The 25,092-nt window shown below is 38.1% G+C and overlaps 1 protein-coding gene across 3 annotated transcripts in view; it reads left to right on the top strand.

The window, feature by feature from the left end:
• The window catches only part of ARHGAP10 (Rho GTPase activating protein 10), a 311,913-nt gene that overhangs the window by 236,480 nt on the left and 50,341 nt on the right, over nt 1-25,092 (top strand). For all 3 annotated transcript variants that reach the window (XM_034661542.1, XM_034661541.1, XM_002916964.3), the window contains one exon: nt 23,180-23,330. In XM_034661542.1, the coding sequence (XP_034517433.1) occupies nt 23,180-23,330 (151 nt within the window). The remainder of the gene's footprint in view (nt 1-23,179; nt 23,331-25,092) is intronic.

The raw sequence follows: 25,092 nt of genomic DNA, 5'->3' as shown, positions 1-25,092 counted from the left end.
TTCCATACAAATTTAAGGACTATTTGTTCCAGTTCTTTGAAAAATGTCCTCGGTATTTTGATCGGGATAGCATTGAAAGTGTAGATTGCTCTGGGTAGTATGGACATTTTAACTATGTTAATTCTTCCAATCCATGAGCATGGAATATTTTTCCATCTTTTTATGTCTTCCTCAATATCTTTCAAAAGTGATCTATAGTTTCTAGGATATAGGTCCTTTACGTCTCTGGTTAAGTTAATTCCAAGGTAACGTATGGTTTTTGGTGTTATTGTAAATGGGATGGATTCCCTAATTTCTCTTTCTTCAGTCTCGTTATTCGTGTATAGAAATGCAACTGATTTCTGGGCATTGATTTTGTATCCTGCCACCTTACTGAATTGTTCTATAACTTCTAATAGTTTGGGAGTGGATTCCTTTGGGTTTTCCATATAGAGTATCATGTCATCTGCAAAGAGAGACAGTTTGACTTCTTCTTTGCCGATTTGGATACCTTTGATCCCTTTTTGTCTTCTGATTGCTGTTGCAAGGACTTCTAGTACTATGTTGAATAATAGTGGCGAGAGTGGGCATCCTTGTCGTGTTCCTGATCTTAAGGGAAAGGCTTCCAGCTTTTCCCCATTGAGAATAATGCTTGCAGTAGGCTTTTCATAGATGGCTTTTATGAGATTGAGAAATGTACCCTCTATTCCTACACTCTGAAGGGTTTTAATCAGGAAAGGATGCTGTATTTTGTCAAATGCTTTTTCTGCATCAATTGAGAGGATCATATGGTTCTTGAGTCTTTTCTTGTTGATATGATGTATCACATTGATTGATTTGCGAGTGTTGAACCATGCTTGCATCCCAGGTATGAATCCCACTTGGTCATGATGGATAATCCTTTTAATGTACTGTTGGATTCTATTAGCAAGGATCTTGTTGAGGATTTTGGCATCCATATTCATTAGAGAAATCGGTCTGTAATTCTCCTTTTTGAGGGGGTCTTTGCCTGGTTTGGGGATCAAGGTAATATTAGCCTCATAGAATGAGTTTGGTAGCTTTCCTTCTGTTTCTATTTTTTGAAATAGCTTTAGGAGAAGGATTTATTATTTTAAATCAACTAATATGCACTTAAGCATTTTTTTAAATTTTGGTTTTTATTTCTATCACTAAGAATGTCAGTGGACATAATCCACACAAACATCCATACTGGTTCTTTGGGATCCTAATAATTTTAACTAGTATAAAGAGGTCCTGAGATGATGAATTTTAAGAACTTATTTTTAAATTTTATTTTATTTAAATTCAATTAATTAACACATAGTATATTATTAGTTTCACAGATAGAGTTAAGTGATTCATCAGTTTTATATAATACCCAGTGCTCATTACATCACCTGCCCTTCTTAATGTCCATCACCCAGTTACCGCATCCCTCTACCCCCCTCCCCTCCAGCAACCCTCAGTTTGTTTCCTGTGTTTTAGAGTCTCTTATGGTTTGTCTGCCTCTCTGATTTCATAGTTTTATTCTTCCCTCCCTTCCCCTATGATCCTCTATTTTGTTTCTTAAATTGCACGTATGAGTGAGATCATCCAATAATTGTCTTTCTCTGATTGACTTACCTCATTTAGCATAACACCCTCTAGTTCCATCCATGTCATTGCAAATGGCAAGGTTTCATTTTTTTGATGGCTGAGTGAGTGTATACACACACACACACACACACACCACATCTTCTTTATCCATTCATCTGTCTATGGACATCTGGGCTCTTTCCATAGTTTGGCTATTGTGGACATTGCTGCTATAAACATTGGGGTGCAGGCACCACTTTGGATCACTACATTTGTATCTTTGGGGTAAATACCTACTAGTGCAATTGCTGGGTCATAGGGCAACTCTCTTTTCAGCTTTTTGAGGAACCTTCATACTGTTTTCCCGAGTGGCTGCACCAACTTGCATTCTCACCAACAGTGTAAGAGAGTTGCCCTTTCTCCGCATTTTCGCCAACATCTGTCACTTCCTGAGTTGTTAATTTTAGCCATTCTGACTGGTGTGAGGTGGTATCTCATTGTATTTTTGATTTGTATTTCCCTGATGCTGAGTGATTTTAAGACTTTTTCATGTGTCTGTTGGCCATTTGTATGTCTTCTTTGGAGACATGTCTGTTGTCTTCTGCCCATTTCTTAATTGGATTATTTGTTCTTTGGGTGTTGAGGCTGATAAGTTCTTTATATAATTGGGATACTATCCCTTTATCTGACAAGACATTTGCAAATATCTTCTCCCATTCCGTAGGTTGTCTTTTGGTTTTGTCGACTGTTTCCTTTGCTGTGTAAAATTAAATTATCTTGATGAAGTCCCAATAGTTCATTTTTGCCTTTGTCTCCATTGCCTTTGGAGAAGTGTCTAGCAAGAAGTTGCTGTGGCCAAGGTCGAAGAGGTTGCTGCCTGCATTCTTCTCTAGGATTTTGATGGATGCCTGTATCACATTTAGTTCTTTAATCCATTTTGAGTCTGTTTTTGTGTATGATAAAAGGAAATGGTCCAGTTTCATTTCTTCTGCATGTGGCTGTCCAATTTTCCCAACACCATTTGTTGAAGAGACTGTCTTTTTTCCACTGGATATTCTTTCCTGCTTTGTCAAAGATTACTTGACCATAGAGTTGAGAGTCCATTTCTGTGTTCTCTATTCTGTTCCATTGATCTATGTGTCTATTTTGTGCCAGTACCATACTGTCTTGATGAATACAGCTTTATAATATAGTTTGAAGTCTGTCATTGTGATAGGATTATTTGTTCCAGCGCTGTGAAAAAAGTTGATTTTTTTTTTAATAGGGATTGCATTGAATGTATAGCTTGCTCTAGGTAGCATAAGCATTTTAACAATATTTGTTATTCCAATCCATGAGCATGGAACATTTTTTCCATTTCTTTGTGTTTTCCTCAATTTCATTCATGAGTGTTCTATAGTTTTCTGCATACAGAACCTTTGCCTCTTTGGATAAGTTTATTCCTAGGTATCTTAATGGTTTTGGGGTGCAATTGTAAATGGGAATGACTTTTTAATTTCTCTTTTTTCTGTCTCGTTGGTGTATAGAAATGGAACTGATTTCTGTGCATTGCTTTTATATCCTGCCACTTTACTGAATTCCTATATGAGTTCCAGCAATTTTGGGGTGGAGTCTTTTGGGTTTTTCACATAGAGTATCATGTCATCTATGAAGAGTGAAAGTTTGACTACTTCTTTGCTGATTCAGATACTTTTTATTTCTTTCTGTTGTCTGATTGCTGAGGCTAGGACTTCTAGTACTATGTTGAGCAACAGTGGTGATAGTGGACATCCCTGTCATGTTCCTGAAAATGATATTTGCTATGGGCTTTTTGTATATGGCTTTTATGATATTGAGTTATGTTCCGTCTATCCCTACACTGGAAAGAGTTTTAATCAAGAAAGGATGCTATACTTTGTCAAATGTTTTTTCTACATCAATTGAAAGGATCATATGGTTCTTATCCTTTCTTTTATGAATGTAGTGTATAACATTGGTTTGTGGATTTTGAACCACCCTGACAGCCCAAGAATAAGTTCCACTCGGTCGTGGTGAATAATCCTTTTAATATACTGTTGGCTCCTGCTGGCTAGTATCTTGGTGGGAATTTTGCATCAGGGATATTGATCTGTAATTCTCCTTTTTGATGGGGTCTTTGTCTGGTTTTGGGATGAAGGTAATGCTAGCCTTATAGAACGAGTTTAGAAGTTTTCCCTCCATTTCTATTTTTTGAAACAGCTTCAGAAGAATAGGTATTAATTCTTCTTTAAGTGTTTGGTAGAATTCCCCTGGGAAGCCGTTCAGCTCTGGCCTCTTGTTTGTTGAGAGATTTTTGATTACTGCTTCAATTTCCTTGCTGGTTATGGGTCTGTTCAGGTTTTCTATTTCTTTCTGGTTCAGTTTTGGTAGTTTATATAGCTCTAGGAATGCATACATTTCTTTCAGGTTGTCTACTTTGTTGGTATTTAGTTGCTCATAATATGTTCTTATAATTGTTTGTATTTCTTCGGTGTTGGTTGTGACCTCTCCTCTTTCATTCTTGATTTTATTTATTTGGATCCTTTCTCTTTTCTTTTTGATAAGTCTGGCCAGTGGTTTATCAATCTTATTAATTCTTTCAAAGAACCAGCTCCTAGTTTTGTTGATCTGTTCTACTGTTCTTTTGGTTTCACTTTCATTGGTTTCTGCTCTAATCTTTATTAATTCTCTTCTCCTTCTGGGTTTAGGCTGTATTTGCTGTTCTTTCTCCAGCTCCTTTAGGTGTAAGGTTAGGTTTTGTATTTGAGACCTTTTTTCTTGAGAAAGGCTTGTATTGCTATATACCTCCCTTTTAGGGCAGTCTTTGCTGCATCCCAAAGGTTTTGAACAGTTGTGTTTTCATTTTCATTTGTTTCCATGAATTTTTTAAAATTCTTTAATTTCCTGGTTGACCCATTCATTCTTTAGTAGGATGTTCTTTAACCTCCATGTATTTGAGTTCTTTCCAAATTTCCTCCTGGGATTGAGTTCCAGTTTCAAAGCACTGTGGTCTGAAAATATGCAGGGAATGATCCCAGTCTTTTGGTACTGGTTGAAACTGGATTTGTGACCCGGTTTGCGATCTATTCTGGAGAATGTTCCATGTGCCCTCGAGAAGAATGTGTATTCTGTTGCCGTAGGATGGAATGCCCTGAATATATATGTGAAGTCCATCTGGTTCAGTGTCATTCAAAGCCCTTATTTCCTTTTGATCTTCTGCTTAGATGATCTGACCATTGCAGTGAGTGGGGTGTTACAGTCCCTACAATTATTGTATTATTATCACTGTGTTTAATTTTGTTATTAATTGGTTTATATAATTGGCTGCTCCCATGTTAGGGGCATAAATATTTACAATTGTTAGACAGTGTCCTTCCTCATCTCTTACTGCAGTCTTTGGTTTAAAATCTAATTTGTCTGATATAAGGATTGCTACCTCAGCTTTCTTTTGATGTTCATTAGTATGATACATCATTTTCCACCCCCTCACTTTCAATCTGGAGGTGTCTTTGGGTCTAAAATGAGTCTCTTGCAGACAGCATATTGATGGGTCTTGCTTTTTTATTCAGCCTGATACCCTGTGTCTTTTGATTGGGGCATTTAGCCCATTTACATTCAGAGTAACTATTGAAAGATATGAATTTAGTGCCATTGTATTACCTATAAAGTCACCGTTTCTGTACATTGTCTCTGTTCCTTTCTGGTCTGTGTTACTTTTGGGCTCTGTCTTTGCTTAAGGGATCCCCTTTAATATTTCTTGCAGGATTGGTTTAGTGGTCACAAACTCTTAGTTTGTGTTTTTCCTGGAAGCTTTTTATCTCTTCTTTTATTCAATCTTGCTGGATAAAGTATTCTTGGCTGCGTATTTTTCTCACTTAGCACTCTAAATATATCTTGCCAGTCCTTTCTGGCCTGCCAAGTCTCTGTGGATAGGTCTTCTGCCAGTCTAATGTTTCTACCCTTGTGGGTTATGGAACTTTTGTTCTGAGCTGCTGTCAGGATTTTCTGTTTCTCTCTGAGATTTGCAAGTTTCACTATTATACGTCAGGGTATTGACCTATTTTTATTGATATTGAAAGGGGTTCTCTGTGCCTCCTGGACTTGAATGCCTGTTTTCTTTCCCAGATTAGGGAAGTATACCTTCTGCCCCCCCCCTTTCTGGGATTCCAATTTTTCTAATATTATTTTGCTTTATGATATCACTTATCTCTCGGATTCTCCCTTCATGATCCAGTAGTTGTTTCTCTCTCTTTTTCTCAGCTTCTTTATTCTTCATCATTTTATCTTCTGTATCACTAATTCTTTCTTCTGTCTCATTTATCCTAGCAGTTAGGGCCTCCATTTTTTATTTAATCTCATTAATAGCTTCTTGATTTTGACTTTTTTGGATTCTTTTATTTCTCCAGAGAGGGATTCTCTAGTGTCTTCCATGCCTTTTTCAAGCCCAGCTAGTATCTTTATAATCGTTATTCTGAAATCCAGTTCCAACATCTTGCTTATATCCATACTGATTAGGTCCCTGGCAGTTAGTACTGCCTCCTTTTCTCTTCTTTGAGGTGAGTTTTTCCGTCTTGTCATTCTTACAGAAAGTGATTGCTTTGCTATTTGCAAATGCAATTGCAGCAATTCTTTTCTTAGATCTCCGGTTTAGTTCAGTGGTGTTCAGAATGATTTGATAGCTATCTAGCTGAATTCCTGGGACTAACAGGTCTCCTACTCCTCCGCCATCCTGGACTCTCTCCACCGAATTTTAAGAACTTCTGACGAGGCTACATTTCTTCATTTATATATGCGAGGATATCATATATCATCTTGTTAGGATCTAGGTGTATAGAGCATTGCTATTTCCCAGACTGAAAAGAAATTGATTGGTAGGTTCCTTGTTAACCTGTGGTAGTTTCTGGTTATCCTTTTCTGCTCTTCCAAGTGATCACCATTCCTTTAGTAAGAAATCTGAGTCCAGTTTGGGATCTCCATTTGTTTAAGTATTTCCTCTGCTTCAATTCCTTTCCTTCATTCATGGGTACCTTTTGTTGTTGTTGTTGTTTCAGAGTTAAGATTAAATTTTTGAAAATGTCTTTGGGCCTTTGAGAAGGCTTTCCTTTCAGGACCTCAAATGATGGAAGCATGCATTACTTTACATAGACCATTTTGATGTCTGCTGTCCTGAAACCTAAGTCTGGTATCCAGATAAGGGACAGTGCTATTCCTTGGACAGAATATGTGGCTTAACTTCTGATCTTTTTTAATTTTTGAAATTACATTTCATGTGGTTAACTAATTCAAAACATCCTTGATCTCTGTGATTTAGTGTTGGTCATATGGATACTTTTTTAGGTATGTTTGCCTTTGTTCTTTCTTTCTGCCATGAAAGTAGTGGGAGAATAAAGACCTGGCCAGATGAAGTGTGTGAGGGCTGTAGTGATTGCAGGGTACATTGACTTACGGGAAGAGCATGGTGTTTGTGATGCTAGACATCATCTGGTCTGGTGCAACTGTTTCGGCTGATTAGGAAACTGAGGCCTAGACAGGTTGTTACTTTCCCAAGGTCATAGTGTATTTAATAGCAAGGAGTATTATTACTTTATGACCTTGTGGCCCTTTACTAGTAATATGATTGTACACAACTTAATTGATCTCTTCAGGCATCTATTTCCTCATCCGTATCATTGAAATCAAAATAGCAACCTTGTAGGGTTGTTGATATTAATTTACATAATACCCTTTCTTTTGAAAAATTTCAGACCCACAGAAAGGCTGAAACATAATGCACTAAACATTTGTATTTCGTGTATCCTGTAGAAGTTACTACATTATTATTATTTTTGAACCATTTGAGATGAAGTTCCATTTCTTCATGACCCCCTTCATTTCTAACTACTGCAGCATGTGTCTTCCAAAACCAAGGACAAATTCAGGAAGTTTGACACTGACACTATATTGTTATTTAGTGTATTGCAATGCTAAATGTGACCCACAGACCCAACACGTTGATACTCACTGGGAATTTGTTAGAATTGGGAAGTTGGGGCCCCATTCCAGGCCTGCTGAATCAGAATCTGCATTTTAACAAGACCCCTGATTTGTATGTGTATGAATATTTGAGAAGCACTGTTCTGAATAGTCCATATTATACTTCATTAATTTTTACATGATCCTTTTTTTTTTTTTTTCCTTAAAGTAATCTCTTTGCCCAGCATGGAGCTTGAACTCATGGCCCTCAGATCAAGAGTTGCATGCTTCACTGGCTGAAGCCAGCCAGGTCCCCACATGATACATTTTATAGAAAAATTTACCCATATTCGGGGTCCAGTCCTGTATAATGAACTGTGTTTTAATAATTGGCATGTCTCTTTAATGTCCTTTAATTTAGAATAATTCCTCAGTCTTTGTCCTTCATGATACTGATACTTTTGAACAGTATAAACCAGATGTTTTTTAATTTTTTTAATTTTAAAATTTTAATTCCAGTATAGTTAATACAGTGTTGTATTAGTTTCAGGTGTACAATATAGTGATTCAACAATCCTATACGTTACTCAGTGCTCATCATGGCAGGTGTACTGTTTAATCCCCATCATCTGTTTTTACACCCCCCACCCACCTGCCCTCTGGCAACCACCAGTTTGTTCTCTGTAGTTAATAATCTGTTTTTTGGTTTGTCTATTTTTTTTTCTTTGTTCATTTGTTCGGTTTCTTAAATTCTGCACATGAGTGAAATCATAGTATTTGTCTTTCTCTGACTTATTTCACTTATCATTATACCTTCTAGATCCATCCATTCTTCTTTATGGCTGATTAATATTCCACTTTGTATATATAAACTACGTCTTCCTTATCCATTCATCTATCAATGGACACTTGGGCAGCTCCCATAATTTGGCTATTGTAAAGCTGCAGTAAAGATGGGGTGCATGCGTGTGTCTGTGTGTGTGTCTATGTTTTAATTTAAAAAAAAATTTTAAAGACTTATGTATTTGAGAGAGAGAGTGTGAACATGAGTGGGGAGCAGAGTCAGACGCACTGAGTAGGGAGCCCCATGCAGGTCTAGGTCCCAGGACCCCGAGATCATGACCTGAGCTGAAGGCAGAAGCTTAACTGACTTAGCCACCCAGGTGCGCCAGGGGCACAAATATTTCTTCAAAGTAGTGTTTTTGTGTTCTTTGGGTAAATACCCAGTAATGGAATTACTGGCTCTTATGGCAGCTATATTTTTAATCTTTTGATGAACCTCCTTACTGTTTTCCACAGTGGCCGCACCAGTTTGCATTCCCACCAATGCACTAAGGTTCCTTTTTCTCCACATCCTCATTAACACTTGTTGTTTTTTGTGTTTTTTTTCAGTTTTAGCTATTCTGAGAGGTGTGAGGTTATATCTCATTGCAGTTCTGATGGGCGTTTCCCCAATAATTAGTGATGTTGAGCATCATTTCATGTACCTGTTGGCTATCTGGATTTCTTCTTTGGAGAAATGTCTGTTCATATTTTCTGCCCATTTTTAATTGGAATATTTTTGTGTTTGTGTGTGTTGAGTTGTATACATTCTTTATGTATTTTGGATACTAACCCTTTATCATATGTCATTTGCAAATATCTTCTCCCAATTGGTAGGTTGTCTTTCAGTTTTGTTGATGATTTCCTTTGCTGTACAGAAGCTTTTTATTTTGTTATAGTCCCAATAGCAAATATTTGCTTTTGTTTCCCTTGCCTCAGGATATGTTTGTCGAAAACTATTGCTATGGCCTATGTCAGAGAAATTAGTCCCTCTGCTCTCTTCTAGGATTTTTATGTTTTCACTTCTCACATTTGGATCTTCAGTTTATTTTGAGTTTGTTTTGCATGTGGTGTAAGAAAGTGGTCCAATTTCATTCTTTTGAATGTGATTGTGCGGTTTTCCCCAGCACTGTTTGTTTAGGAGGTGGTCTTTTTCACATTGCATATTCTTGTCGTCTTTGTCATACATTAATTGATCATATAAATGTGGGTTTATTTCTGGGCTCTCTATCTGTTCCATTGATTTATGTGCCTAGTTTTGTGCCAGTATAATAATGTTTTGATTACTACAGCGTTGTAGTATATCTTGATACCTGGGATTGCCATACTTCCAGTTTTGTTCTTCTTTGTCAAGATTGCTTTGGCTATTTGGAATCTTTTGTGGTTCCATACAAATTTTAGGATTACTTGTTCTAGTTCTGTGAAAAATGCTGTTGATATTTTTAGGCGGGTTGTATTAAGTGTGTAGTTTGCTTTGAGTAGTATAGACATTTTAACAATATTTGTCTTTTCTATCCATAAGCATGGATATCTTTCCATTTGTGTCATCTTCAATTTCTTACATCAGTGTTTTATTGTTTTTGGAGTACAAGTCTTTCAGCTCCTTGGTTGAGTTTATTCCTGGGTATTTTATTATTTTTGGTGCAATTAGAAGTGGGACTTTTTTTTTTTAATTTATCTTTTTGCTGCTTCATTATTAGTGTATAGAAATGCAATGAATTTCTGGATATTGATTTTGTATCCTGTGACTATGCTGAATTCATTTATCAGTTCTAGTAGTTTTTTGGTGGAATCTTTTGGGCTTTTTACATATAGCATCACATCATCTGCAAATAGTGAAAATTTTACTTCTTTCTTAACGAATTTGGATGTGTTTTATTTCTTTTTCTTCTCTGATTGGTGTGGCTAGGATTTCCGGTACTGTGTTGAATAAAACTGGTGAGGGTGGATATCCTTGTCTTGTTCCCAATCTTAGGGGAAAAGCTCTCAATTTTTCGCCACTGCGGATGATGTTAGTTGTGAGTTTTTCATATATGGCCTTTATTATACTGAGGTATGTTCCCTCTAAACCTAATTTTTTGAGGGTTTTTATCACGGAGGGATATAGTACTCGTTAATGCTTTTCCTGCATCTGTGGAAATGATAATATGGTTTTTATCCTTTCTCTTGTTGATGTGATGTATCATGTTTATTGACTTGTGAATATTGAACCACCCTTGCATCCTAGACATAAATCCCACTTGATCATGGTGAGTGATTTTTTAAATGCATAGTTAGATCGGTTTACTAATATTTTGTTGAGAATTTTTGCATCTGTGTTCACCAGAGATACTTGCTTGTAGTTCTCTTTTTTTTGGTAGTGCCTTTATCTGGTTTTGGTATCATGGTAATCCTGGCCTCAGAAAGAATTTGGAAGCTTTCTTTCCTTTCCTATTTTCTTTGGAATAGTTTGAGAACAGTAAGTATTAACTTTTTTTTAAATGTGTGATAACATTCAACTGTGAAACTGTGTGGTTCTGGACTTTTGTTTGTTGGAAGTTTTTTGATTACTGATTCTGTTTCATTGCTGGAATATTCTTGTTGCAGGATTTTCCTTTTAGCACTTTGAATATATTATGCCACTATCTTCAGATCGGCAAAGTTTCTGTTGAAAAATCAGCTGATAGCCTGGGATTGAGTTTCCTGAATATGTAACTGTTTTCTTTTCCTTTGCTGCTTTTAAAATTCTCTCTTTATCAGTATTTTTTGCCATTTTAATTACTATGTGTCTTGTTGTAGACCTCCTTGGGTTGATTTTGTTGGGAGCTCTCTGTGCCTCCTGGATCTAGATTTCTTTTTTTTTTCTTTTCTTTCTTTTTTTTTTTTTAAGATTTTATTTATTTATTTGACAGAGATAGAGACAGCCAGCGAGAGAGGGAACACAAGCAGGGGGAGAGGGAGAGGGAGAGGAAGAAGCAGGCTCATAGTGGAGGAGCCTGATATGGGGCTCGATCCCATAATGCCAGGATCACGCCCTGAGCCGAAGGCAAACGCCCAACTGCTGTGCCACCCAGGCACCCCTGGATCTAGATTTGTTTCCTTCCCCACATTTGGGAAGTTTTCAGCTGTTATTTCTTCACAAATTTTTCTGTCCCCATTTCTCTTTCTTTTCTTCCTGGGATCTCTACTATATGAATGCTATTTCCTTGATGGTATTGCTGAGTTCCCTTTACTGTTTTCATTTTTATTGTTTTTTCTCTCTCCTGTTCAGCTGGATTGCTTTCCATTACCCTGTCTCCCAGGTCACTGATCCATTCTTCTGCTTCCTCTAGTCTACTGTTTATTCTCTCTAATGTATTTTTAATTTCAGCTATTGAATTATTCATCTCTGATTGGTTCTTTTATGTTTTCTGTCTCTTTGTTGAGGATTTCACTGATGTCCTCTACTCTTTTCTCAAGTCCAGTGGGTATCTTTATTACCATTGTTTTAAATTCTCTATCAGGCATATTATCTCCCTTTTGCTTAGGTCTCTTGCTGTGATTTTCCTCTTCTTTTATTTGGGACATAATCCTCTGTCTCCTCATTTTGTCTAACTCTCTGTGTTAGTTTCCATGTGTTGGGCAAGTTAGCTATGTCTCCTGCTCTTGAAAGTAATGGCTTATGAATGAGAGGTCCTATAAGTGTCCTGCAGTGCAATGTCACCTCTTCACCAGGACCTGGCACTTCATGGGAATCTCCTATGTGTGTTACTTGCATGCTGCTGTTGTGGCTGATCTGGCTTTGTTCAATCCAGTCATGTGCCATGGCTTTCTTTGCCTGTTGTGGGCAGGGTTTCATTCCTGTGTTGTTAGTGGGCCAGTCTGGGCCACCTTGCACTTGAGTTGAGTTAGACTATGCATTTTCCAGAGGAACAGTGGCACTGAACTGCAGGGTGCTTTCCCTGACTTGGCCCCCGTGAAACTTTTTTTAGTAGATATGTTCTGCAGTCAGACCTAATATCTGCCCCTAGCCCCAAGCTTTTGGCACCACTTTGGATGGGCTGTGGCTAAGGGTTTATTGGAGGGGGCAGGGTGCATTGTGACAGCAAGGTCCACACCAGTGCACCATGGGAGAGGACCTGCAGCAGTTTGGGAAAATTCCTGACAAGTCTGGGTGGGTTGTGGGGGAGCATATCCACAGAAGTGTGATGGGGTAGGGGTGCTTTTAACAAGCTAGGTGGAGAATGTTGGCCCTGCACTGGTTCCCTCAGGTGTCCGTTTATCTAGGCTCGGAAGCAGGGTGGGTAAATGGTGTCATTAGCTCTTTTTGTCTTGGAGAAGTCTCCCAAAGATTCCTGCCCCCTCCAGCCTGTGCTTTGAGATCAGTAAATAAATCTCCTTCCTGTATACCCCTGGTGTTTTTTGAACTGCTGCTTCTATGCTGTATCTCAGCAGGGCTGTTTGTTGTGCTGTTTAATGATGGGAACTCAGTTTCCTCTCTCCCTTTAGCTCCCAAAGCCAGACCCACTGATTTTTAAAGTTCCAGGTGCTAAGCCACACCAATTGTAAGAACTTGTGAAGCCAGGCCCCTTCAAAGCCAAATGTTATGGGGATTCCTCTTCCAGTGTGTGTTCCCTGTGCCTGAGGTGTCTGGTATGGGGTCTGGTCCTCTCCCCTCTCCCTGCCCACTGTGTCCCTTCCTCCTGCAGACAGTCCTGCAGGTCCATTTGTCTCCTGACGCTGTCTTTGCCCTTTCTACCCTCTTCAGTGTGGCATCTTTTCTACATTTAGCTGTGGAGAGTCTGCTCTGCCAGTCTTTGGGTTGTTTTCTAGTTATTTGCACTGATATGGGTGCTATTGAGTTGTCACCACGAGACAAAGTGAGCTTAGGATCCTACTACTCCACCATCTTCCCTGGAAGTCTAGACCAGTTCTTTCATAAAATGATCTTTATTTTGAGTCTTTCTTCATGATTAGAATCAGGTTATGTATTTTTGGGAGGTAAATAACGTTGATTATTCTAAGGTGGGAAGTTTCAGTGGCTGGGGGGCTGGAATCATCTGGAGGCCTCCATACTCACATCTGGGTGACTCAGAGGCAAGGCTCCTCTGGGACTACTGAGCAGAGTCTCCTACACAAGCTTCTTCACGTAGTTTGTGTTTCCTCACAGAGCATGGAAGCCTAAGGGAGTGTTCTAGCCACCAAGACAGAGATTGTAGGGCCTTTTATAATCTAGCATCACAGTCCTATAGCAACAGCATATGCTGTTGGCTGGCATGGTCAGGAGTCTGCCCAGATTCAAGGGGAAGGGACATAGATGGCCACCCTTGATGGAAGAGTGTCAACAAGTTTGTGGTTGTGTTTTAAAACAGAGGTGATGACTGCCAGATTTTTTTAATTGTAAAAGCAGGTTTTTTCCTATTGTAATTAATGGTGACCTATTAGGATATAGCCTGAGATTTTATTGTTGTTTTTAAAGATTTTATTTATTTATTTGAAAGAGAGAGAGAATATGAGTGGGAGAGGGAGAAGCAGACTCCCTGCTGAGCAGGGAGCCCAATGCAAGGCTCAGTCCCAGGCCCCTGGGATCATGACCTGAGCCGAAGACAGACGCTTAAACTGCCCGAGCCACCCAGACCACCCCACTGATAGCCGGAGACTATTTAAGAATCCTATTCCACAGTAGACTTTTATCCTTTAGTGATAGTATTCATTGATGGCTCCCCAACATTTATGATTTGGGATTTAAATTACATAAAAATCTTAAACATAATAGACTCATCTCCCAGTAAATAAACATATAATGATGACAGACAGCGTTGGATTCTTGAATAATTCCTGTAACAAAGATAAGCATGCATGACCCAATTTGACAGGTAGTAAACAATTTGTATATGGATGTAAGTAACAAGCACTTAATTATTAGAATGTCAACAGAAATTCAGATGAAGAGGTTCTGCTGTGTGTGATTCTGTGGCTATTTTATCCGGACTGTTCTTTCTTCCGATTAAAAGAATGCACTTAAGGCATAAGACACCATTCATCATGATTGGAAACATTTGTGTCAAAGCTGGTTCTAGGAGAAGTGAAATCATTTGAGGGAACTCTTCCCTTTTACACTTCAAACACAGCTAATAGAACTGAGAGTTAGCAAGTTCCAGACTGACATATAATCCAAGAATTAACCTTTTGAGCCTCACCTTGTAAGGTGCAGGAACTAGGTAAAGATTATGCTTTCATCGTATTTAAGTCTTATTAAAACGAATTGTGCAGTACATACTGAAGGAGACGGTATCAGGTGCCAGTATGTGTGACTTCCACAGAGGCTTGATTTGGCAGGGTAAGGGTTTAAACATTGGGCTGCTTGGAATACTCTTAAAATTGTGCATGAGTATTTTCTAAATTTCTAATTAGAAACACTTCAATTAGGAGTTGAAATCTAGCTATATCCTAAGGTGTTTAGAAATCAAATCTTGCCCAAAGCTTATTCCTAACAGTTGTATATGACAGAGGTCACCTATCACATGTAACTAAGGACTGAATACTGGCAAATTCTAGGAGACCAAGGTCGATATATTTTTGTAGTCATGTATTGACTTCTTTAAAATGAGACAAATGTTACATGGGGGGGGGAACTCTGAAGAATAGTCATTAAAATTTTAACAGAAATGTTTCTGTGTGTGGGATGATGGGTGGTTTTTATCTCCTTTAAAGAGTTCGTTCTTTCTCTCTCTCTCTCTCTCTCTCTCTCTCTCTCTTTCGAGTTTACCAGAATTTCTACAAGAAATATAATGTGTCTTAGTTATCACTTTTGTAACATGAATAAATTGATATATTGTGCAGTTGACCTTTGAACAATACGAGTTTGAACTGTGCAGGTTCATTTACACAGAGATTTTTTTTTTAAGATAAATACACTACTATAAATGTAGATTCTCAATAAAATTTTCTTTAGCTTAATTTATTGTAAGAATACAGTGTATAACACATACAACACACAAAATATGTTAATCAATTGTTTATGTTATCAGTAAAGACTTCTGGTCAATAGTAGGCTATTAGGAGTTAAGGTTTTGGAAAGTGAAAAGTTATGTGTGGATTTTTGATTGCTTGGAGGAGGGGAGGTCAGCACCCCAACCCCCACATTATTCAAGGATCAACTCTAATTTGAAGAAAAAAAAATTACCAATAAAAAAATGAAACCAGACTGTGCCTATAAATTTTAAAACCATTGATTTAATATGAAGACTGGTAAACATCCCCTGCCCCCACCATGCAACTTCTCATAAAGGACCACCATTGACCACCTTCAAAACATGGTGTTGCTTTAGGCATTTCATTTTTATGAAAGTCAAAAATGGAGGGGGGAAAGAAAAGTCTGTTGCACTATCTCTTAAATATATAGACCGTGCCTGGGGGCATACATACTTAAAAAAGATTTCAGATAATTCTGATAAATATAATCATATACATGCCTTCAGGAGAGATTTTCTTCACTGTGATTAAAATTCACACATTTCCTTTTAGAGAATTAATGAGTCTGTGGCTTTTTTTTTCTTTCTAGGGAAATGGTCATTCTGGCCTACTCAGATGACTTGGGGTCATGGCTTGTATTCCAAAAGAAAAATGTCATTCACCTTGAAAATGTCATAAAATGATGAGTGTGTTTACTTGTATTCAGTTTAAAGTGTCACAGGTGTCATTGAAGGAGGGGCCTGCTTTTTGTCATGGCCAGAGCTAGTGCTGGATTGGGGAGGCTTCATCTTGTGGTTCCCCAGGCCTTCGGGGATTGCGAATGGCGGGCTTCTTGTGTTCTGATCCTCTGTGTTGCTGTTAGAACCAAGTGATTTCTAAGGGAGCATTGAGTCCTGCAAAGATAAAGGGTGAAAAAAAAAACTCAAAAAAATTTGGGAGAAGTGGTACACCAAAATTGGAGAAGGAAGAGTAAAAGAAGAAAAAAAAAGGAATATTATGTATGGAGTATGCTTCATTGTTGATATAGAGTACTTCTGTTTCCTTACTGTTATTCTAGGCTTTTATTTTGAAATGAAAACTTTTTTATTTATTGGGTTTTTATTTAGTGAATAATATTTGTCAGCATTTGGGTTTTGAAAGTCAAAGTTACAGCTGTGTTTGGGAAAGTGTATTCTTCTGACTTTGGAAGGTGTATGCTTGCGTTTCCCAAATGTTTGCAGGTGCAAATTGATAAAACTGCACCTGGAGTGTTTTTAAAGGTTTGCAAACCAGAAAACAACATTTATAACTGGAAATATATGTTCACACCATGAGTGTAAGAGCAGTGTAGCTTTGGTTTAATCAGGAGAAGTCTCTCTTATGAATTGATTGGGAAGAAAGTTATTTAGGAAGCCTATAAACATTTTCTTAATGCCATTTAGTTCCCAATATATCAGTTATTAATTATTGTTATTATTACCTCTGTCAGTCCTTGTTGAACACTAGAAAAACCAGGGCACTGATGTTGCATGCACAGTTAATGCCACTGAAAGTACCCACAGTTTAGAGTAGGTACTTCTGGGGGATGTTTCATTATATAAAGTCTGGTACATAAAAGTTGTTATTTACCAAAATCTTGAAGTAAAAAATCCAAAGTCAACTATGTATTAGTCTAGTGCATGGAGTGCTACAGAAATCAATGTGGTATATATACCCTATTAGGACTTGGGAAGGGGTCTGAAAATGTCTCTAGAAATTAAGGCTAAAACTTGGAAAGAAAGAAAAACAGGAACTGTAGCAATTTGGTAAATTCCAAAAAGTACACTTTTTTTTCTTTTCTTTTCTTTTCTTTTCTTTTCTTTTCTTTTCTTTTCTTTTCTTTTCTTTTCTTTTCTTTTCTTTTCTTTCTTTTCTTTTCTTTTCTTTTCTTTTTTCTTTCTTTTCTTTTCTTTTCTTTTCTTTTCTTTTCGGGTGATTGTTGTAAACAAAAATTGAAGTTGTTTTTCAGAAAGCTCACAATAAGTCAGGGCCACAGTGAAAGCCCAGGCTTGTAGATCAATAGGCTGGGACTGGGAATGTTTGCCCTCCCCCTCTTTTCTGTGACACAGTGGAAGGGGCCTCATGCTGATGGGTAGCTGTGGGACTCTGAACCAAACCCTGTAACATGGTCTAGTGTATGCCCCACAGATCCCAGTGTTGAGGGTTGCATCAGATAACGCATATGAAAGCACTTGGAGGTACTGCAGCTATTAAACAGAATCTCCCCTGAGGAGGAAGTACATGCATAAAGAGCAGTCTGTTGGAAAGAAAGGACCAGAGCCAGGAAGATGGGAAATAGCAGTTGGCATCGAGGCCCTTGTCTGGAACTAGAGCTTGAGTTTACCACTAACTAGTGGTATAAATAACGAGCAAATCTTTAACCACAGGCATGTCTGTTTGTTCCACTGTGAGATAAAGGACTTGGCCTAAGTGATAAGTAGGATACTTTTCAGCTCTGAGATTCTGAGTTCTAATGAACCAGAACAAACGTGAAGCCTTAGAATATTTCCAGCGTCAAGTCTAAACCCAACTGGTATTTCACTGTCAGCCCCTATTGTTGATTCTGGTTACATTTTCTGTAAAAGACCTGTATTTAGTCATGGGGTTGAGCCGATTCAAGGACAGACAGCTGGAAAGTTTTCAGAGTTCTCTGTGTACTGCTCACACAGTAGCTGACTTCCGAAGTTATGTTGTAGATGGAAGGTTCGTTCTACCTTGGTGCCAGCTTAGAGTCATACAACCTTAAGGTGATGAATGTTTGTCTAAATACAATATAGACTCTGAAGCTGAAAGTGATATCTGGCCATTCTGTAGTTCAATATTGTGGAAAGAAGATTAGAATTTTTTTTTTCTGTCCCTCTGTGTACGTTGAATGTTTACTAAAGGGAGTAGGCATTGATTTCCAATCACCTTCTGGCTATCCCTCTCTCTGTTTAAGGGTAGAATAGTTAGGTGAGATATGCCATAATGAAAGATGACATAGTGTGGATGGGGCTTAATGTGCTGCATAATACTGGAGACAGGGCAGCATAGTGACTAACACATCCGGACTGGAGTCAGGATATCTGGGTTCAAACCTTTGTAGGTCAAGCACTTGGTCATAGGAATATGTCAGGCATATATCTCAACTACCCAGTAGTTGCGACTATTATCATTGAAGATGATAGGAATACGCACAGGTATTAACAATCTTCCTATTGCAGTAAAGACCAGTGAATTCTTCTGTAGAAACATGTTTAAAAAAAAAAAGAATTATCTCATCCCCCTTAATTTCCTTTAACCATATTACTAGTTAATTTAGTTGAATCAAACGCTGCAGGTTTGAGTCAGGCATTAAAGCAAAATTTTCAGAGACCATTTTTATTTCCTGTTATCTACAAAGCATTTCTAGCAGACACAGCCCAATCATTTCCATATGTGGCCCCTGGTTGCAGAGCAGGAAGGACTTGGGGAGGTATTTATCTGTATGGCTGAGTCCCATGGGCATAAATGTGCAGTTTGTTGAGTCTGAGGAATCTGTGACTGAGAGGTGGTGCCAGACTTGTGTTTGTGCTGACACTCAGGAGACCTGAATATGCACTTACTTACCTGACATGCCTACGTGCCGAGTTTTGTTTTTTGTCATTGGATTGTCTGGTTGAGTTTTTCTTTGTTGTAAAATATGTAGGTGCAGTGAAGAAACTTTCTATCCTGAAAATACTGTTTTGAGTAGACTTGATCTTTTAGTATTGTTTCAGATGAGTTCATCTGCCCTACAATGAAGGAAGTGTGGTGCTAGGGAAGTTTGGAGAGTCCAAAGATTTTGGAAAGAGACCTGGGCAGTAAAGGAATTTGCATCCATACAGTGGTTCTAGAATTGGGAAGTCAGTGTTAAAGGTGACACGCATCTTGGCCACATAGAACAAGACGAGCAAAATTGTAACTTCTAGAATCAGATGGCCAGAAAACAGGTCAAAACTTTTAAAGTATAAACAGTTTACTGTTTCTTCCTCTCCTGAGTTTAAAAAGAATATTTTTAAAAAGCTATTTCTGGTGTTTCAGGGAGAACCATGAAAGCATAGCTTTGTAGCTTAAAAAACAAACAAGGAAAAGAGTGAGTGCTTGAGGCTAGTGCCTTGACAAACAAGGTAGATGCATATGAAAGGTAATGGGGTCTTGAAACATTTGGAAGGCATAGCTCAATGATGGTGAGTTTTAGGTAGATATTCTCTTATATACATAATCTGAGATTATATAATCTCCAGTTTTATTCTTTTTAAACAGATATAGAACAGTATATTTGGTGATTTTTTTTCCCCCTAGAATGAAATTTTATTTTTTAAACTGGCAACAGGGTCTTTGGAATCAGAGCTGAGGGTGAAGATACCAACTCTATCATTTTCAAACTGGAGACTTGGATTCATTGTTTAATCTTTGAGCTTTTATCATTTTAAAATGTGGGGAACAATGCTTCCCTCAAAAGTTGTGAGAATATTAAAGCCTACTACCTAGTAGGTGTTTTTGAAATGTTAAATGTATTCAATGAAAAAGGAAGTAATTTACATCTCAGATTTTAGTGCTGCAGTGCGCACAAAATAATGTTGTGATTCTAGCCGACTTGGGAATTTCAATAAGGGGCTCTCTTTGTTTCTTGCCTTTTGCCCATTGCTTGATGGGCTTTTTCCATACACATTTTAACATTTTAGAATCATAGTGTTTAGAATAACTAAACAGTGAATTGGAGGAATATTCAAAACCTTAAGAAATTGGTGCCCTCTCAAAACAGTGGTTGAGCTGAGTAGTGAGGGTCTAAATCCATTTTTATTATCACTGTTTACTGTATGTGATCGTATTTCAAGTATCAGTGGCTCCCGTTTATTTCTGGTTACAGTGGGCCAACTGCTGTACTAAACACTTTATAAACATTTTCTCATTTAATCCCTGTAATAACATGAGATCTAGTTGCTGTACAGATGAGAAAATGAGGTACCCTGCTTGAAGGAGTATGTCTAAACTTCCATAGTTGAGAAGACTTAAAAGCTAGGATAGAGCCTTCTCAAGTTAGCAAAGGCACTTTGGTGCCCCCTCATTCAGATGATAGGTTAACTCTTTGAAATGTTAATACAACATGGAGTTTATTGAGGGAGTGGTTGATATTTAGAATCTGAAATATTTTACTCTAATTAGGACTTGGGAAGTTCCAAGGAATTGATTGTGTATGCTCAGCGTCAGTTTTTCTGAAATAATTTTTCTGATGTTTTGATTTTGACTCTGGTCTATCCAGCAAAAGTATAGAGTGCAAAATAATGATTGTCTGAATGGGCATCTCTCAGCCTTGGCTACACAGAAGAATCACCCGGAAGCTTTAAAATGCAAGTCAAAGGAAAACAAAACAAACCTGAAGCTCAGTCCCCATTCCCAGATATAATCTCTCCCCGGTTTTATTCACATATAATTGATATAAAATGTTTGTATTAGTTTAGGGTGTACAGTATAATGATTTGATCTATGTATGTATTGTGAAATGATTACGACAGTAAGTTTGGTTAACTCCCATCACCTCACATACTTAAACATTTTTGTTTCTTGTAATGAGAACTTTAAAGGTTTACTTTCTTAGCAACTTTCAAATATGTGATACAGTAGTGTTAACTATAGTCACCATGCTGTACATTCCAACCCCAGTACTTTATCTTATAACTGGAAGAAGTTTGAAGTTGGTACCCTTTGACCACCTTCATCCATGTCCCCCCATCCCCACCCTCCTGCCTCTGGCAACCACTAATCTGTTCTATTTCTAGGAGTTAGGGTTTTTTGTTTTTGTTTTTTAAGATTCCTCCTATAAGTGAGATCATAAAGTATTTGTGTTTCTTTGTCTGATTTCGGTTAGCATAATGCTCTCAGTGTCCATCCATGTTGTCACATATGACAAGATTTCCTTGTCTTTTTATGGCTGAATAATATTCTCTCAGATGTTCTGATGTAAACTAAACATTGTCATAAGTATTCCAGAGGCTTCTGGTGGCTCAGCCCTGGGATGTCTCAGATCAGTCCCCCGAGAGCATTGGAGTCACACTCCCAGGTCCTGTTTTGCTTGGATTTGACTCTGGACTTGAGCTGTCCCCACACTCCTACTCATCCTCTTACTCACGTTGGTGTGAATCTTGGAGGAAGGTCTTTTCAGAAGTTCATCAGCTATCCAGCATCAGTTCTGGGGATGTAACTTTGCCATTCTTTATTTAGGCTTTGGATGTATTAGCTCTGTGTATTGTTTGGTATCCTATTCCAGTACTCTCCCAGAGGTATTTCCCATATTTGTAAAGATCAAACATAGGTAACTCAAGAAGCTATTCCAAAAGTTGGCCACACGCATGTGCTGTTTTCTAGCAGTGGAAGTACGTTTTCCCGTCTTTTCTCCTCTCCTTCACATTGTCATACGTTTCTCAGCCTAACCTCTCTCCCGTTCCCACTATCTCACAACCTTCTTTAATTTGTACAGTGACAGATGGTAATGAATCCAGCTGTGGACAGTAGTTTAGACAGCAGAGGATTTTTTTTAAGGCAGATAAGTAGTTTGTTATTTGCCAGAGTGCCCGATTGGAACACAGAGGCTGTGGAAATATGGTGTTTGCAGGTTACCAGTTGGAGCACTAAATTACATTTTCGCTAGCAAATATTTGTCCAGAGTAATTGAAATCATTTTGTATTCCATTTACACATGAGGGGGCAGTATGGTACTATAAAGCAAAGGCTTTGTTGAAGTTGTCTATTTTTATTGGTATATAATAGTTTTTAGGTGAGAACTTTTAGACTCTGCAATTATAACTCTGACATGGCTATTAGCTCTTAAATGTGATACACATATGTGATACCCTCACTTGTATACCCAGGTCACACGCCTGCTTTTATTTAAATGCATAAATACTCATTTCCTTGCAGCAGTGGGGTTTTCCCACAGTGCCTTTTATTGTGAGTTTTATATTTATGTTTTGTTTAACACTAGCTAGCTTTTCTTCCTGTTTCCTGCCTTCAGTCGGGGAACATCGGCCCTCTTGGAGATGCAGTGTCTATTAGGTTGATGTGTCTAAATATTGTATTTTATGACTTCATTGAAGACTGAAGGGTCTGCATTGTTGTTGGGGACAGGAAGCCTCTGAACCCACATCTTGGAAGGTCTATTATAAATCACCTCTGCATGATATGCTTCCCTTTACAGTACAGATTGCTTTTCTCAAAAGAAAAAAATTGCTAAGCAAAGAAGCAGCACATTTTAATTAATGTTATTGCTGATCTATGAGTGATACTGTAAGATAATCAAGGTGCTAATATTCTAGGTTTCATAAATGGAAGGGAAATTATTAAAAGAAGTTGGAAGGTATTGATAAAAATCTATAAAGCATTTTATGAAAAATGTACATAGGAATCTGAAAGGTGATTTCCTAAGCATAGGCTATTTTTAAATGTGTAAAAAATATTTGCAGTCATATGTTTCTGTTTATGTAGTTTGAAAAAAAAATTGAGACCAGCATTTGGCATAAATATAACCCTGTATGAAATTTAATGGAATATTTACTTTTAATGTTTTATCCTGGCTACTTTCTTTGTGGACGAATAGCTGGGGTATTGTCTACACCTGGTAAAGATAATTATACATATCTAGTTTGGGGATGAATTTATTTTGAAATGTAATGATTGGATGTTGCTTTTACTTAATTCTAATGGGAAATTTTATTTTGAAATCTTCTGTTAAAAAAATAAATGAACAGCTTAGGACCTGTACCTGAAATTTGAAGAAATGGGTTTTTGGCTCCAGCATGTTTTGGATGAGCTCCAAATCAAATGTTGTTTGATACTGGTTTACTATTGCAACACACAGGTTTCTGTTCATGGGAAATGATTAATGTCCTTTATGTTTTGATGGCAGATTTTTAGGACCCTGCCTGATACCACATTCCCGGAGCCAGTCTCCGTGTCAACATCCCCCCCAAATGCTCCACCAAGGCAATCGAAGAGACAAGGCCAGAGGATTAAGAGACCCGTGGCTGTATATAATCTTTGTCTTGAGCTGGAAGATGGTAAGATGCTAATTATATTTTTCTGCTTGACAGCATGTTTAGAGTATGGTATATTGTATGTCCCCAGGGAAGGGCATGGTTTTCCTTCCTTTGTGCTTTAATTCCTTTGTCCCCTTAAAATGATAATTTTTGAGATTAACCAGGAGGGTAAAGCTTTCTTGTCAGAGAGAGAATGCAAGTTTCGGGTTTGTGTTTGTATTTGTTATGCATGCTTCTTTTTTTATTTTTAAAAGACAGCTTAAATTTCTTTTTTGGGAGGCTTGTGTGACCTCCTGTGAGGTTATATAACTCTGAGACAAATGGAAGGGGAACTAAAATTAAAGCAGATCTTTTGAGAGGAGCTGATAGTCTAACATTAAATGCATCTAGATTAGAGGCATAGTCTTTTGTTGCCCTAGAGTTTAGGGCTTCTGCATCTTACGTGGCCCATTTTTCTGACTTTCTTGTGAGGCCGGCATCCCCTCATCTAGCAGGGGTGGCAAAGTGACCTGGCTTCGGGGGCTAGGCTGAGTGAAGTAAGCTGCAGTGGGACTCTGGCAAATGGAAGTTCTCGCGCGCGTCCCATCCCGGCTGCCGCGTTCCAGTTATTCGCAGTCGCATTGTCTCAGCATTGCCAGATTGCCTCGTTGTTTAAAGAGAGCTTGGAAATTTGAATTTTAAACATTGATCTCTACACAACAAAACTGTGCCCTCTAGAAGTCACCGATTGCCAATTTGTAGTCATGTGGTTATTGGTGTGCAGAGGAAAACAGTCCTGGTCTCAGAACCTCCAATTTTAGGAGGAATGTCCAAAATGGGGACTCTTATGTTGTGGGACTTCACATCTGTTGAGGACATTTCCTGAACTTGAAATTCATCATCATTCTTCTTCTTCTTCTTCTCATCCTTTTTTTTTTTTTTTTAAACTTTCATTTATTATCCTTTCAAGCTACCGAAGTTATATTGGTTGGGAAGTATGAGGTGATTGTCAGAGGGAGGAAGGGAATGCAGACAGAAACAAAAACAGTACCTTCACCATAAAGCGCTGTGCAGTCAAATGTCCAGGTAGTTAGTATGCAGAGATCCATGCAAGCGACAACTGACTTGGGAGTCTCTGCAGGAGGACTCAGAGCGCTTCCTGTAATGACACAGGGGGCGAAGGCGTGCTGGTGGTGCTGGTATTCTTTTATGTTGTTTAAGACATGCATTACATGATACAGCTATTAGTTTTGCAGTCAAATCCTTATTTTCCAGAGGAAGAGCATGAATCATTAAAATCAACCTATAATTTCAGAGCTTCCTTTTCGGCATCAGTTTCAACTTCTGATCCCACCTAACTTTTTTGTTCTCTTTTTTTCTCACCTTCACTCTCTCAACAGAGTTGCTAATAAGGAGTAAAACTGACTGGTTTGAATTGCACCTTTTCTTGCATCTCACTTGTCCTCTGGTGCAAGTGTTAATAAATTGTGAAAGAGGCTAATGTTGGGAAGTTAGGAGGAGAAAAAGAAGTCAAGGAGATACAGAATAATATCTGCATTGGCTCATTGGCCCTTGAGCAAAACTGAATTGGCTATGTTTCATCAAGGAAATGACCAAAGATGGACTGTTAGTCTTAGAATCACATCTACTTTTTTGGTATTTAAAGGAATTAAGTCACAATATCCAATCATGTATACATGGTATACTGGCCTTTTGATCATTGTGTTGCTAAGTGATTATTAATGGGTAAGAAGTTGCTGAAGTGGTGTTTGGCACATCTTTTATGGGAATGCGCAAGATGGTA

The sequence above is a fragment of the Ailuropoda melanoleuca genome, chromosome 5, assembly GCF_002007445.2.
Source record: "Ailuropoda melanoleuca isolate Jingjing chromosome 5, ASM200744v2, whole genome shotgun sequence".
Classification (NCBI taxonomy): Eukaryota; Metazoa; Chordata; class Mammalia; order Carnivora; family Ursidae; genus Ailuropoda; species Ailuropoda melanoleuca.
This window is presented reverse-complemented; position numbering and strand designations above follow the sequence as displayed.